This window comes from Notothenia rossii (genome assembly GCF_949606895.1).
Source record: "Notothenia rossii genome assembly, chromosome: 8".
Taxonomy (NCBI): Eukaryota; Metazoa; Chordata; class Actinopteri; order Perciformes; family Nototheniidae; genus Notothenia; species Notothenia rossii.
The window spans coordinates 7,862,447-7,874,485 of record NC_136906.1 but is presented as its reverse complement, the minus strand read 5'-3'; the positions used below and the strand labels follow the sequence as shown (position 1 = coordinate 7,874,485).

Below are 12,039 nucleotides of genomic sequence, written 5' to 3'. Positions count from 1 at the left end.
AATAATTGAAAGACAAATACTGATATAAAGAGTGATAATTATAATTATACTGTAAACAGAAGAACAGTCAGGTGGAGTGTATGGAGATGGGGGAAAATAACCGTTTATAAATTAAACAATTGTTAAAGTGGCAAATGAAAACAATACATTAAAGGTCCCCTATTATACTCTTTTTCATCAATATGTTATAGGTCTCAGATATATACAAAACATGTCTCTGAAGTGTTTGGCTTCAAATGCCAAACACTTCAGAGACATGTTTTGTAGGTCATTGCAGCATCCAATAAGAGAGCGAGTCTTTTTTCCTGAAACTTTCAGAATCTCTTACAGAGAGGGGACACATGTTTATGTATAAAAGACATGAACAAGTGGATTTTGCTTAATAGGTGACCGTAACCATGATCAGTCCTTTCAGAAAAAAAGCCAAAAAAACATGTGGTACGTTAAAGCCCTCTAGTGGCCATGGGAATTATGATCCCTGTGAAGGATTAGGAGACATTAATATATGCACATAAGTCTTTTGAGGCTGTGTGCTAACTTTAAGCAGGTAAATATTTTGACCCGAAACTTTCGTAATGTCGTCCTGTTGGGAGTGGCGTCAGATCAGAAAATGTTTATGTGTATGAGTTTGCTGACATTGATTGATTATAGTGTTCAGAAAAAATTGAAATATGAACAGGTAGTGTATAATTTTCAACACCTGAATGATCATAAACAAAACATAAACATGGCAGATTACTGAACAAGTTATTACCATCAGAAAATGAATGACAATCTACATTACTACGATTAACAACGGTTTTCCTTTTTTTTCTTTTAAAGTGGACCTATTATGCTATATTGGACAAATGTATTGTAGGGCCATACCTATACAAAACAGATCCCCCATTATAGCCATGCCTCATACTGGTCATACCCCTCTTTTGCCTTTCCTGCTTTTTAAACACATGTGCTATAAAGTACAGGTTAGCTCTGAGTGTTAGCGAGGCTTGCTAATGTAAAAAAAAAAGACGAGATTACGTCCAAAACACGTCAGGCATTGTTTCTGATAGCAACTTTCTGTGGGTCCGCTGCCGATTTGACGTCAGATCGGCAGCAAATCTGTATCCGCTCGTTGTACACCCGTTTTTTAAAGATTTGGGTACGGAGGAAAAAATAAAGGGTTTTATTTTCCGACGCTGCGTGAGTTCCCCGACACACCGGGGACATCAAAAAGTGCATTTTACATGATAGGTCCCCTTTAAGTAATATTTGTTAAACCTGTGCCCCATCCCCACCATGTAACCGCTTCTCCCCTCTTGGTGGGTTTATACATGTATGTATTTGTGCACTCCTATGTTTAAGTATTAATCCTTGTTTACTTTCTTTGAGTTTGTGCATGCATTTGTTTCTCTGTGTGTGTGTGTGTGTGTGTGTGTGTGTGTGTGTGTGTGTTTGCAACTACCGCATCACAGCATACCCCCCACTGCTGTGCTGAGATGCATCAAAGCATCTGCAGAATTACTTTTACATGTCCAGCGGCAAAACTTCTTCTAAACTGAGTCCAACATTAAAGTGTTGGATTTAGGGTTGCATGTGTGTGTGTTTGTGTGTGTTAATACATTTTGTGTGTGTGGACCTTTGTGTAACCCTAATCTTACACGTCTGGCTCATGAAAGGCTATGCATGTTAGAGGAAGTGGATTAACAGGACCTAGCAGGGCAGAAGGTTGCAATTGGTTTGGCTCTGCTACAGCTCACCTGTCAATCAAAGCAGCCATGCCTCTGATAATGTGTGGTTTTAAGCCTTAACATAATGAAACGGGTTAGTTGTATGAACGTTTACCACATGTTGAGTTGTACCAAAAATGTTTATCTAATTAAAAAAAGAAATCTGAATTCACCAAACCAGACTTTAATAATATAACAATTTCCTTTCAATTTTAGAAAAAAACACAATTTCCCTACACAGAAGCGTAAGCCATTTGCACAAAACTACAGAAAACATTATCCCAATGCTTTCACAATCATTGACATGTGGAGGTTCAACACTTACAAGGTTAATACAGCAGGAAAGTGACTTTGATGGAGCACTTAACGTCCTTAAAAAATCAACAACTATTACAAAATAAATGAGTTTGAAGTATTTAGCCGATGTCTGGCATTAGGGATCTCTTGATCGCCAGAATGACCAGAGGGGATGATTTCAACAGAAATAAAATATTAATGTTCATATGGGTATGTTGTTTAATATTTCAAAATGTGTGAATCTATCATATAAGCAGCTAAATCTAGCTGCTTATATGATAGATTCACGCATCTCTAAAACAAGAGTCAGAAAGTATGATTTAGTTGGTCTGTGGTGACAAATGCATAACACTTTAAAATATACAAATTCCTAAGACGTGACAATGTGTTTGCAGTCTCAAGAGAGGTTTTGGCAAACAGCCATTTTGTCAGAAAAAACAGCCACTATACAAATAAATGCATCTTATAATACATTCAGTCAGTTTTAAAACTGAAAGGATATAAATACATCCCCATTATCAAAAGTACTGATGCAGTACAGGATAGCCAAATATCAGCATTAAAGCGGCCCAATAATGCTCATTCTCAGGTTCATATTTGTATTTTGTGTCTCTACTGTTACATGTCTCCATGCTTTAATACTCAAAAAGCTCTTTATTTTACTGCCTGTGCTGCAGCACCTCTTTTGTGTGAGACAGAATATCCCTCTGGAGGGAACTTTGGGATTTTAGCCTTTGCAGACCTTTAACAAGCACAAACACCTATAACACACTAAAGGAAAGGGAAACACAATAGGACCTCTTTAACAGCAACATCTAAATTATAACAAACTTCCATAATCTAAAGGTGCACGAGTTGACCTTTTCTTTTTATATTATGTGTGTACTCATGAATTTAAGTGCAAACAGAAAGGGAGTCAAAATACAAAATGGCAGATTTTAAGGCAAGTGTCCAAAGAAACCTGTGCTTTCATACACTCACAGATCACCTACAGGCGTGCACCCAGAAGAAATTATTATCTATAATACCGTTGAAAATGTATATCAAACCACAACGTCTTTTCAAAGTCATGGTCATATCGTTAGGCTGCAAAAATCTCTCCTCCATCCCCATAAACTATTATGTTGCTGAAAAGAAAAGGTGTCCTTCAACTTAACTTTGGGTATAGATCCGCTGTAGTGGTCAACCATTGATTATCTTTACAGGCAACTACGGATTTGCAGTCCTTATTAGACAAAGTTCCAATAAACCGATACACTCCTTCACTGGTGACGAGAAAAGATGAATTTAAGTTGAAGCAACAGATCCATGGTTACATTTTTCTCATCATTTATCGGGTCCGAAATGTGTTGATAAAACTGTTGCTAAAGCAGCAAGAACAGATAGGACCTGCCGAATCAAGTCAATACATCCGTGTGTGAATAAAATAAATAAAGGGTCAAAGCGCTTGGAAGTTCAATACACCAGTACGTGAGAGGATAGAGTGAGAGCTCTGTGATCAGATACTGAAGCCTCAGCAATCAATGACATACTTTTGTATGCATGTGTGGCACTGTACAGTAAGTGAGTGTGCATATCGTTTTGCTATAGGCCATAAAGTGGTGCAGGAATGAGTTCTAAAACCCGGAGACGAGTTAGCATGGTTCCCTATTCTTAAGAGTCAATGGGTTTTTGAAAATGTGTTTGGTTGATGCCGGAAAAGAGGTCTCCGCTCACAAGAGTTTCACAGTTTGTTCTATGACATATAATAGGTCAGTAGATACCCCACTGAAGCTTCTATGTGTCATTAAAGGTCCCCTATTATACTGTTTTTCATCAATATATTATAGGTCTCAGATATATACAGAACATGTCTCTGAAGTGTTTGGCTCCAAACACCAAACAGATCATTGCAGCATTACCCATAATCCCCTCTGTTTCAGCCCTGTTTCCAAAGTGCTGATTCTTTGTCTGTTACTTTAGATGAAAATAAGGAGCCCCTCCCCACGCCCCTCTGAGAGAGATTTGGTTAAAAAGAACACAATGGTGCTCTAGAGGGAGATTGGGGGGGGGGGGGGGGGGGGGGGGGGTTACCTTGGTTGCTGATTGGCTAATGGTTACACAAGCCAAAACATCGTTATGACATCATAAATTGGCCAAAATCTGATCAGCTCATTTTCAGACAGGTTTTTATATCAATGGATCAGGACAACAAGAGAGAGAATCTTTTTTACTGAAACTTTTAGAGTCTCTTTACACAGAGGGGACACATGTTGATGTAGAAGAGACATGAACAAGTGGATTTTGCATAATAGGTGACCTTTAAAACAGCAGTTTGCTAACAAGTGACTAAATTAGGTCATAGGTGTCTAGGAAGTCGGCGCAAAAGACACTTGGTGGTGTCTGTGGGCCAAGAGGAGCCAGAGTGGGGGTCTCCTCCTCCCTCTCTCTTCCCATGGTAAGGTCCAACCAATCCATGCAGTCCAGCCCCGACTCCCCCTCCGCTGCCATGTCGAAGGTATCCAGGGGAGACAGGGGGCGGTCCAGGATGCTGGGGGTGCACAGCATGTGACTGTGGAGGTCATCGATCAGAGTCATCAGACCCCCAGGCTCCCCCCCCAGGAGAGGCTTCCCAGTGGTGCTTTCCAGGAAGTCCTCCAGGCGGCCATTCCCAGCGCTACCAAGGTGTTGTTTGTCTTCTGTGGTGTCGTCAAAGGCCTGGAGCTCAGACTGCGAGGTGTCACAGCTGGGTGGGGCGGGGGGGGAGAGCAGCAGGTGGAGGGGGGAGGGAGGTTGAGGAGAGATTACATGGTGGGGAGAAAAGTCTGGTGCTGGTTTGTAGGTGGTCGACATTTCTGAAGGGAAAACACACAGATATGGGCGTCAATCCCGATGTAATCACATTAAACTGCTGATTAAATAAACACGTTATATTATACAGCAAGGAAAGTGTATTTATATAGCACCTTTCAACACAAGGCAATTCAAAGACATTAAGAGCGTTAAGAAGTTACAAAATGGCATTTAAAAACACTCATTTAAAGTAATCAAACACTGTTGCTGCAGCTTACCTCCTGTCTGCAAAATGATGTCAATAAAATCCTCTTCAGGCTCCGTATCCTGAGGACACACACAGAAGAAACATCTCGTTACAACTCTGTTTAAATGTAACATTGCTCATAACAAGATGCCACAAGCACTTGTTGTTAAATGAGGAAAGATACAGTGAAAAACAACACAGTGAAAAAACATGTCCTCTTCCTGTAGTGCAGTTTTTTAATCTATATGCTTCTCTCTTAAATAGCTAACATTACAGCTAAGGCGAGGAGGATGCAAAGACATATCGCATCCCGCACTAATTTGGTCCAGGAGTAGGAAACGTTTCTTTCCTTGCAGGGATACGATGGTGGGTGGGGTTCGGTGGATGGTAAAATAGTTCCTACATTAAACTGCAAGCGCTGTGGAATATCTTGAATAATTGTGTCATGATTTCCTGAAAGACACATTGCTGCAGAGTGCCAACAGGTTTTATTATATTTAGGCCGAGAAATGTACAGCTAGGCAACTCACACCAAACCATCATGATCAGAAATAGCATCGGGTTGAACTCTCTTTTCTATAAACTGTAGTTAAATGTGGATTAAGACGATTTAATACATTTTGTACATGATAAAATGTCATACTTTGTTATCAGGCGATGAGGCACATGTCCAAATTGAAGCTGGAGACAGAGGACTGAACAAGACATCCAGACTGGGACACAACTCCTGGAGGAGAGGAGGAGGGAGAGAGAAAAGGGAAACGTTAGTTACCTGTGCATCTGAAGTATTAACTAAAGCATTTGTGAGTCATCTTGATAGATTGTCCATGTCATCTGCAGAGGACTTACGGTTTGAGAAGGAGGTGAGTATTTCCCTGAAGGAGAACTCTCCTGGTCCTTAAAGAAAGGCTTCAGGCTGGGGGGGGCAGACAGACACTGAGAAACGTCCTGCTGATGGACTACAGACTCCTGAGGTCTCCCATTCTGTGGATACAAATCAGAACAAAGTTAAGGGTCAAATAAGAGAAGATGAGATAACATAAAATACGATATTAAAACATAACAAGCTTTATTAATCCCAGTAGGGAAGTTTAGGTTTAGAGCAGTAATAGCACAACAACAACGAAACATTGTATAATAACAGTCACAAATACCAGCTCAAACAAGGATAATAAGATAAAAATATTTAAAAAATAAGATATGTTAAAACATAATCAGGATTATTCAACAGTTTGGTTGGATAATCCATTCTGATTGGTCAATTTGGAATTTCAGCAGTTTGTCATAGCAGACCGTTGCTATGGACGCTCTGAACATAGGACAATGTGCAGGCATATCAAACCGCAGAAATAAGTCAGCTGTGATTAAAAAAACGTACTAGTTTTCCATCTAATACTCAGAAAACACTGGAATACTTTTTTTAATATTATATTTTTAATATTGCAGGTGCATGAAACTTTGGATTCAATAAGGACTGCTGAACGGGCAATGAAGACAGAAGAGAGTAAGAAAACAGTGCGAGAGAAGGAAAGGGGTTAAAAAATGTTTTCCCGTTAACGATAAGGAAAAATAATTCAAAGGCAGCAACACTAGTTATTTTAGTAACATCTGAAATCACTTATAATTCCTGTCTCCTCAGAGTGCGATAAGAGGAGTCGGCAAAGACTGCTGATGACAGCATTTTCCAAATCTGCACATTTTCCAGCACACCTGCAGATTCTCTACTTCTCAATTAGCCGCGACGCAGTGGAGTTTTTGTTCCTCCTGTTCACAACATACATCACGGTAATGGGAAGAAGACGTTAGAGTAATTAGCCGAGCATAAATAATTAGCCTCGGGCTAGTGTCAGAGACTCTTATCTAAGACTGCTCTCACCGTCTCCAGCAGTTAATATCGATCGGACTCAGCGGAGTAGGCCTCATGTTTCTCTCTATATGAAGCTCTAACAGACTGCTCTGTTCACTTTCATTAACACCATCCTTTCAAATATATTGATATTGGTGGACTATGGTAAGCTTATGTTTCTGTTTTCTGCTTTTAATTAACGACAGCTGATTGTGCCGTAACACAGAAAACACACACAGAAAACGGCTACTTTGAATCTGGCGACAAATTCAGACGAAACATATTTTACTTTAAATCTCACCTTTGTCTCTTGCTGTTTTAAAAATCCCACATTCTGTTGGCAATGATTTTCAGCTTTTGTCTGCTGAACAGCGTTGTGGCTGGGGAGCTTGGCAGGAGTGGACTGTAGTCGCTAGTGGAAAACGAAAAATGTACACAATAATATTAGTTTTGATATTTGTAATACACTACGTCTATGCAAACAAAAAGTCAAAAAACACATTCTGAGGCAGAAAAAAGTATCTAAAAATCTAAATCTGTTTTAAATGTACTGACCAGAAGTGGGAAGTAGTGGAGTACAAATAACTTTGTTACTGTACTTAAGTACATGTTCTGGTATCAGTACTTTACTCCACTACTTATTCTTCTGATACATTTTTACTTTGACTTCTTACATTTTGAACAGAAATACCTGTACTTTCTACTTCTTACATGTTGAACACAAATACCTGTACTTTCTACTTCTTACATGTTGAACACAAATACCTGCACTTTCTACTTCTTACATGTTGAACACAAATACCTGTACTTTCTACTTCTTACATGTTGAACACAAATACCTGTACTTCCTACTTCTCACATTTTGAACACAAATACCTGTACTTTCTACTTCTTACATGTTGAACACAAATACCTGTACTTTCTACTTCTCACATGTTGAACACAAATACCTGCACTTTCTACTTCTTACATGTTGAACACAAATACCTGTACTTTCTACTTCTCACATTTTGAACACAAATACCTGTACTTTCTACTTCTTACATGTTGAACACAAATACCTGTACTTCCTACTTCTCACATGTTGAACACAAATACCTGTACTTTCTACTTCTTACATTTTGAACACAAATACCTGTACTTTCTACTTCTTACATGTTGAACACAAATACCTGTACTTTCTACTTCTCACATTTTGAACACAAATACCTGTACTTTCTACTTCTTACATGTTGAACACAAATACCTGTACTTTCTACTTCTCACATGTTGAACACAAATACCTGTACTTTCTACTTCTTACATGTTGAACACAAATACCTGTACTTTCTACTTCTTACATGTTGAACACAAATACCTGTACTTTCTACTTCTTATATGTTGAACACAAATACCTGTACTTTCTACTTCTAACATGTTGAACACAAATACCTGTACTTTCTACTTCTCTCATGTTGAACCCAAATACCTGTACTTTCTACTTCTCACATGTTGAACACAAATACCTGTACTTTCTACTTCTCACATTTTGAACACAAATACCTGTACTTTCTACTTCTTACATGTTGAACACAAATACCTGTACTTTCTACTTCTTACATGTTGAACACAAATACCTGTACTTTCTACTTCTTACATGTTGAACACAAATACCTGTACTTTCTACTTCTTATATGTTGAACACAAATACCTGTACTTTCTACTTCTTACATGTTGAACACAAATACCTGTACTTTCTACTTCTTACATGTTGAACACAAATACCTGTACTTTCTACTTCTTACATGTTGAACACAAATACCTGTACTTTCTACTTCTTATATGTTGAACACAAATACCTGAACTTTCTACTTCTTACATGTTGAACACAAATACCTGTACTTTCTACTTCTTATATGTTGAACACAAATACCTGTACTTTCTACTTCTCTCATTTTCCAAACAGGCTGGTTCCTTTAGTCTGAATGTGTGTTTGGTGGCGTGATCATTATTATTTAGAATCATTGCGTGCCTATTGATTTGAACACGATCCGTGTATCCATCATTTCCTGGTCTTCTCTAAAGAAGAGGGACCAATGAAAACGTTGTCATGTTGCCGTTGTTCAGCATGGAAACATTCATTAGCTAACAATGACATTATTGTTCTATTAATATAAAGGGAGGTCAGGTACTCTTTAAAACAGCTGCTAGTTATGGGTACTTTTTACTTAAGTACATTCCATACTTCTTTTCTTTTACTTGAGTAAAGAGGTTTAGTCAGTACTTCGACTTTTACCAGAGTATTTTTAAACACGAGTACCTGTACTTCTACTTGAGTAAAGGATGTGTGTACTTTTGCCATCTCTGGTACTGACAAAAAGGAGTCCGGTACCTGCAGTGCGATGTGATTGGTTGCTTTGCTCTCAGGTGCATCAGTTCTTTGGCTTTCAGCGATGTGATTGGTCAGTGCAATCAGGAAGTGATTGCCGTTGCCGTCGGTGACCAGAGTGGGGGTGGAGTCGCCCTTGAAGAGATCCAGAGGGAAAGAGGGCGCTGAGCCTGGCTGCTGAGACACCTGGACGAAACCCACAAGACTTTAGAGGAAGAAGCCGGATATGTTAACATTTTTGTATCATTTGAGCAAGCCCAGAAATCAGCTGGAAATTCAATAATTTCTATATTTTTGCAAACTGAACATTTCAATTGAAAAGGGAAAAAAATCCGCACATTAATTCATATTAAAAACAATATGTTTTTAATAGTATATAACAGCCGCAGGGGACTTTTTTATACTTGTATTACTTGAAGTACCAATTTCAATACAGCAATTGTACTTGTATGTCAGGGTTATGTTTACAGTGTGTTATTAGTACTTTAACTTAATTTGCTTTTTTATAAGGACTATTCCCCTTTTATGTTGTTAATGTGGCTATATATATATTTACAATTTAGAATGAGTTTTTCTCCCTTGCTACTGAGTGCATCGGGGTAATTCTGGCAACCGCTTAATATATTCTATATTTTCTAGAATCTGACTAGATCAGGATGACATTGAGAGCATCAGCATAATGAGGCAGACCAACGTTAATGACATTATAAAGAGGACATAGAAATTCCCTCTGGTGTGAAGTGTGGAATTTAAGCATTTGCAGACCATTTACAAGCACACAAACCGATATAACGCACTACAGGAGAGGGAAACCCCTGAAAAGCAGAATAGGGCCTCTTTAAAGCTCGTTCCTGACCTGAGCTGCCTGTCGTTGCTTCACATGGATCTTGGTCTGGATCTGGATCTGTTGCAGCTGTTTGCTCTGCTGTTGCTGTAGCAACGTCTTCTGCTGCTTCAGCAAAATCTGCTGCTTCAGCTGCTGCTGCTGCTGCTGATGTTGTTGTTGTTGTTTTGACTGCTGCTGTTGTTGTGACTGCAACACATGCTGCTGCTGCTGCTGCTGTTTGATCTGCTGCTTGTGAGATTTCTTCTTCCTCTGCTGAGAAACTTTCTGCAGGTTCTCCGCCGTCTGACTGCGGTTCTGGATGAGCTGCTGCTGGTTCTGAATGTTGCGCTGCTGCTGGAGCAACAGCTGCTGTACGGCCTGCTGCTGGGCCAGCTGCAGAGTGCTTTGCTGCAGAAGTTGTTTAGTCTGAGTGTTCATCTGTTGCGGTTTGATTTGCGCCTCCTGAGTTCTTTCTGGTAATTGTGTGGTTGTCTCACTCTCCTCTGAATCAGTGGCCTCCTGTTTGACAGTTACCATCTCACGTGAAAGAGGTGACGGTGTATGGCGGAAAGAGAGAGGGACGCTGGGTTTATCAGGAGGTTCTTGTTTAACTCGTACCAGAACCAGCGGCTCTGCCCCCTCCCTGCTGCGGTGCTCCAGCTGCAGCCTCAGCAGCTCCACCAGACGCTGGTTCTGCCTCAGCAGCCGCGTCAGATCCTCGATCTGCCGGTCCTTCTCGTGCAGCAGCCGGTCTTTGTCCAGATTCACCGCTGGAGCCGGGGCGGTGATTGGGCAATGTGTCCGCAGAGAGGCCGGCTTTAAAGAGAACTGACAGGGAGCTGGAGGGGAACACATTGGTTCTTCTTTGATGTGTGTAGCCAGAGGAGCAGCTGAACATGGCTGAAGATTCACCGGGCTGAGAGGTGAGCTCATCTGGAGACGAGAGAACATTCAAATGGGTAAATGTACAGTCACTGTGCTATTTATAGGAAACATTTAATCATAATTAATTGTATTAAAGGATTTAGCATTGTAAATATATATCATACAGGATGGCACAATGAGATGTAGTTGTTGCCTCTTCCTCAAAATATTTAAATAAGAGTTGAAAAATACAAATAAAATACGAAATAAAATAGACCAAACTACATACAAGAAAACCTTAAAGGTCTTAAAAATAAAATGCGAGAAGAAATGAAATTCAAATACTATTGCAGGTACTGTTTACATTTCATACAAAGTATATATTACTAAGTATTTGCAGTATAGGTCATCGATATATATGTGGTACAAAAAAGTAAAAAATACCACCGTAGTTAAAAAAAATAAAGATATTTAAATTTCAAAATAATCGTGTCTCACATTGTTGTTATCATATATAGTGACAACACTAATATGGTAAGAGCATTACTCATTAGTTCACTTGGATGTTAACATAGTACATTTACAACAATAGACTATGCTTTTTTTTAACCAGATAGTGTTTTTTTTCTTACAGTTTTAGCGTAACAATTATTCAATATACAAAATCTGATATAAAGAAGAGCGTTAATAGGCCTTGAATGTAAGGTCAATGTCAACAAAACAATACAGACCATTTCCCCCTGGGGGTCGCTGTTAAAGCCGGTATCTGGACTCATGGGGGAGAGGTCAGAGGGCGTGAGGGGGTCGTCTTGGGGGGAGACGGATCCACCGAGGGACAGTTGCTGCAGAGGCATATCGGCTATACAGAGGAAAAGAAAGAGTAGAAAGCACAAACACATATTTTAAAGGTCCTCTATTTTACTGTTTCTCATCAATATATTACAGGTCTCAGATACAAACACACGTCTCTGAAGTGTTTGGCTCCAAACACCAAACAGCTCATTGCAGCATTACCCATAATCCCCTCTGTTTCAGCCCTGTTTCCAAAGTGCTGATTCTCTGTCTGTTACTTTAGATGAAAATAAGGAGCCCCTCCCCACGCCCCTCTGA

At 39.5% G+C, this 12,039-nt stretch overlaps 1 protein-coding gene across 4 annotated transcripts in view; it reads right to left on the bottom strand.

Moving 5' to 3' along the window:
• Positions 1-4,055: 4,055 nt before the first annotated feature.
• The window catches only part of LOC307015647 (myocardin-related transcription factor A-like), a 46,786-nt gene continuing 38,802 nt past the window's right edge, over positions 4,056-12,039 (bottom strand). For all 4 annotated transcript variants that reach the window (XM_079644400.1, XM_079644399.1, XM_079644402.1 and 1 more), the window contains 8 exons: positions 11,661-11,788; positions 10,096-10,998; positions 9,243-9,425; positions 7,173-7,283; positions 5,875-6,009; positions 5,669-5,752; positions 5,057-5,105; positions 4,056-4,840 (listed from right to left, as the gene is read on the bottom strand). In XM_079644400.1, coding sequence (XP_079500526.1) covers positions 4,335-4,840; positions 5,057-5,105; positions 5,669-5,752; positions 5,875-6,009; positions 7,173-7,283; positions 9,243-9,425; positions 10,096-10,998; positions 11,661-11,788 — 2,099 coding nt within the window. In that variant the 3' untranslated portion in view covers positions 4,056-4,334. The remainder of the gene's footprint in view (positions 4,841-5,056; positions 5,106-5,668; positions 5,753-5,874; positions 6,010-7,172; positions 7,284-9,242; positions 9,426-10,095; positions 10,999-11,660; positions 11,789-12,039) is intronic.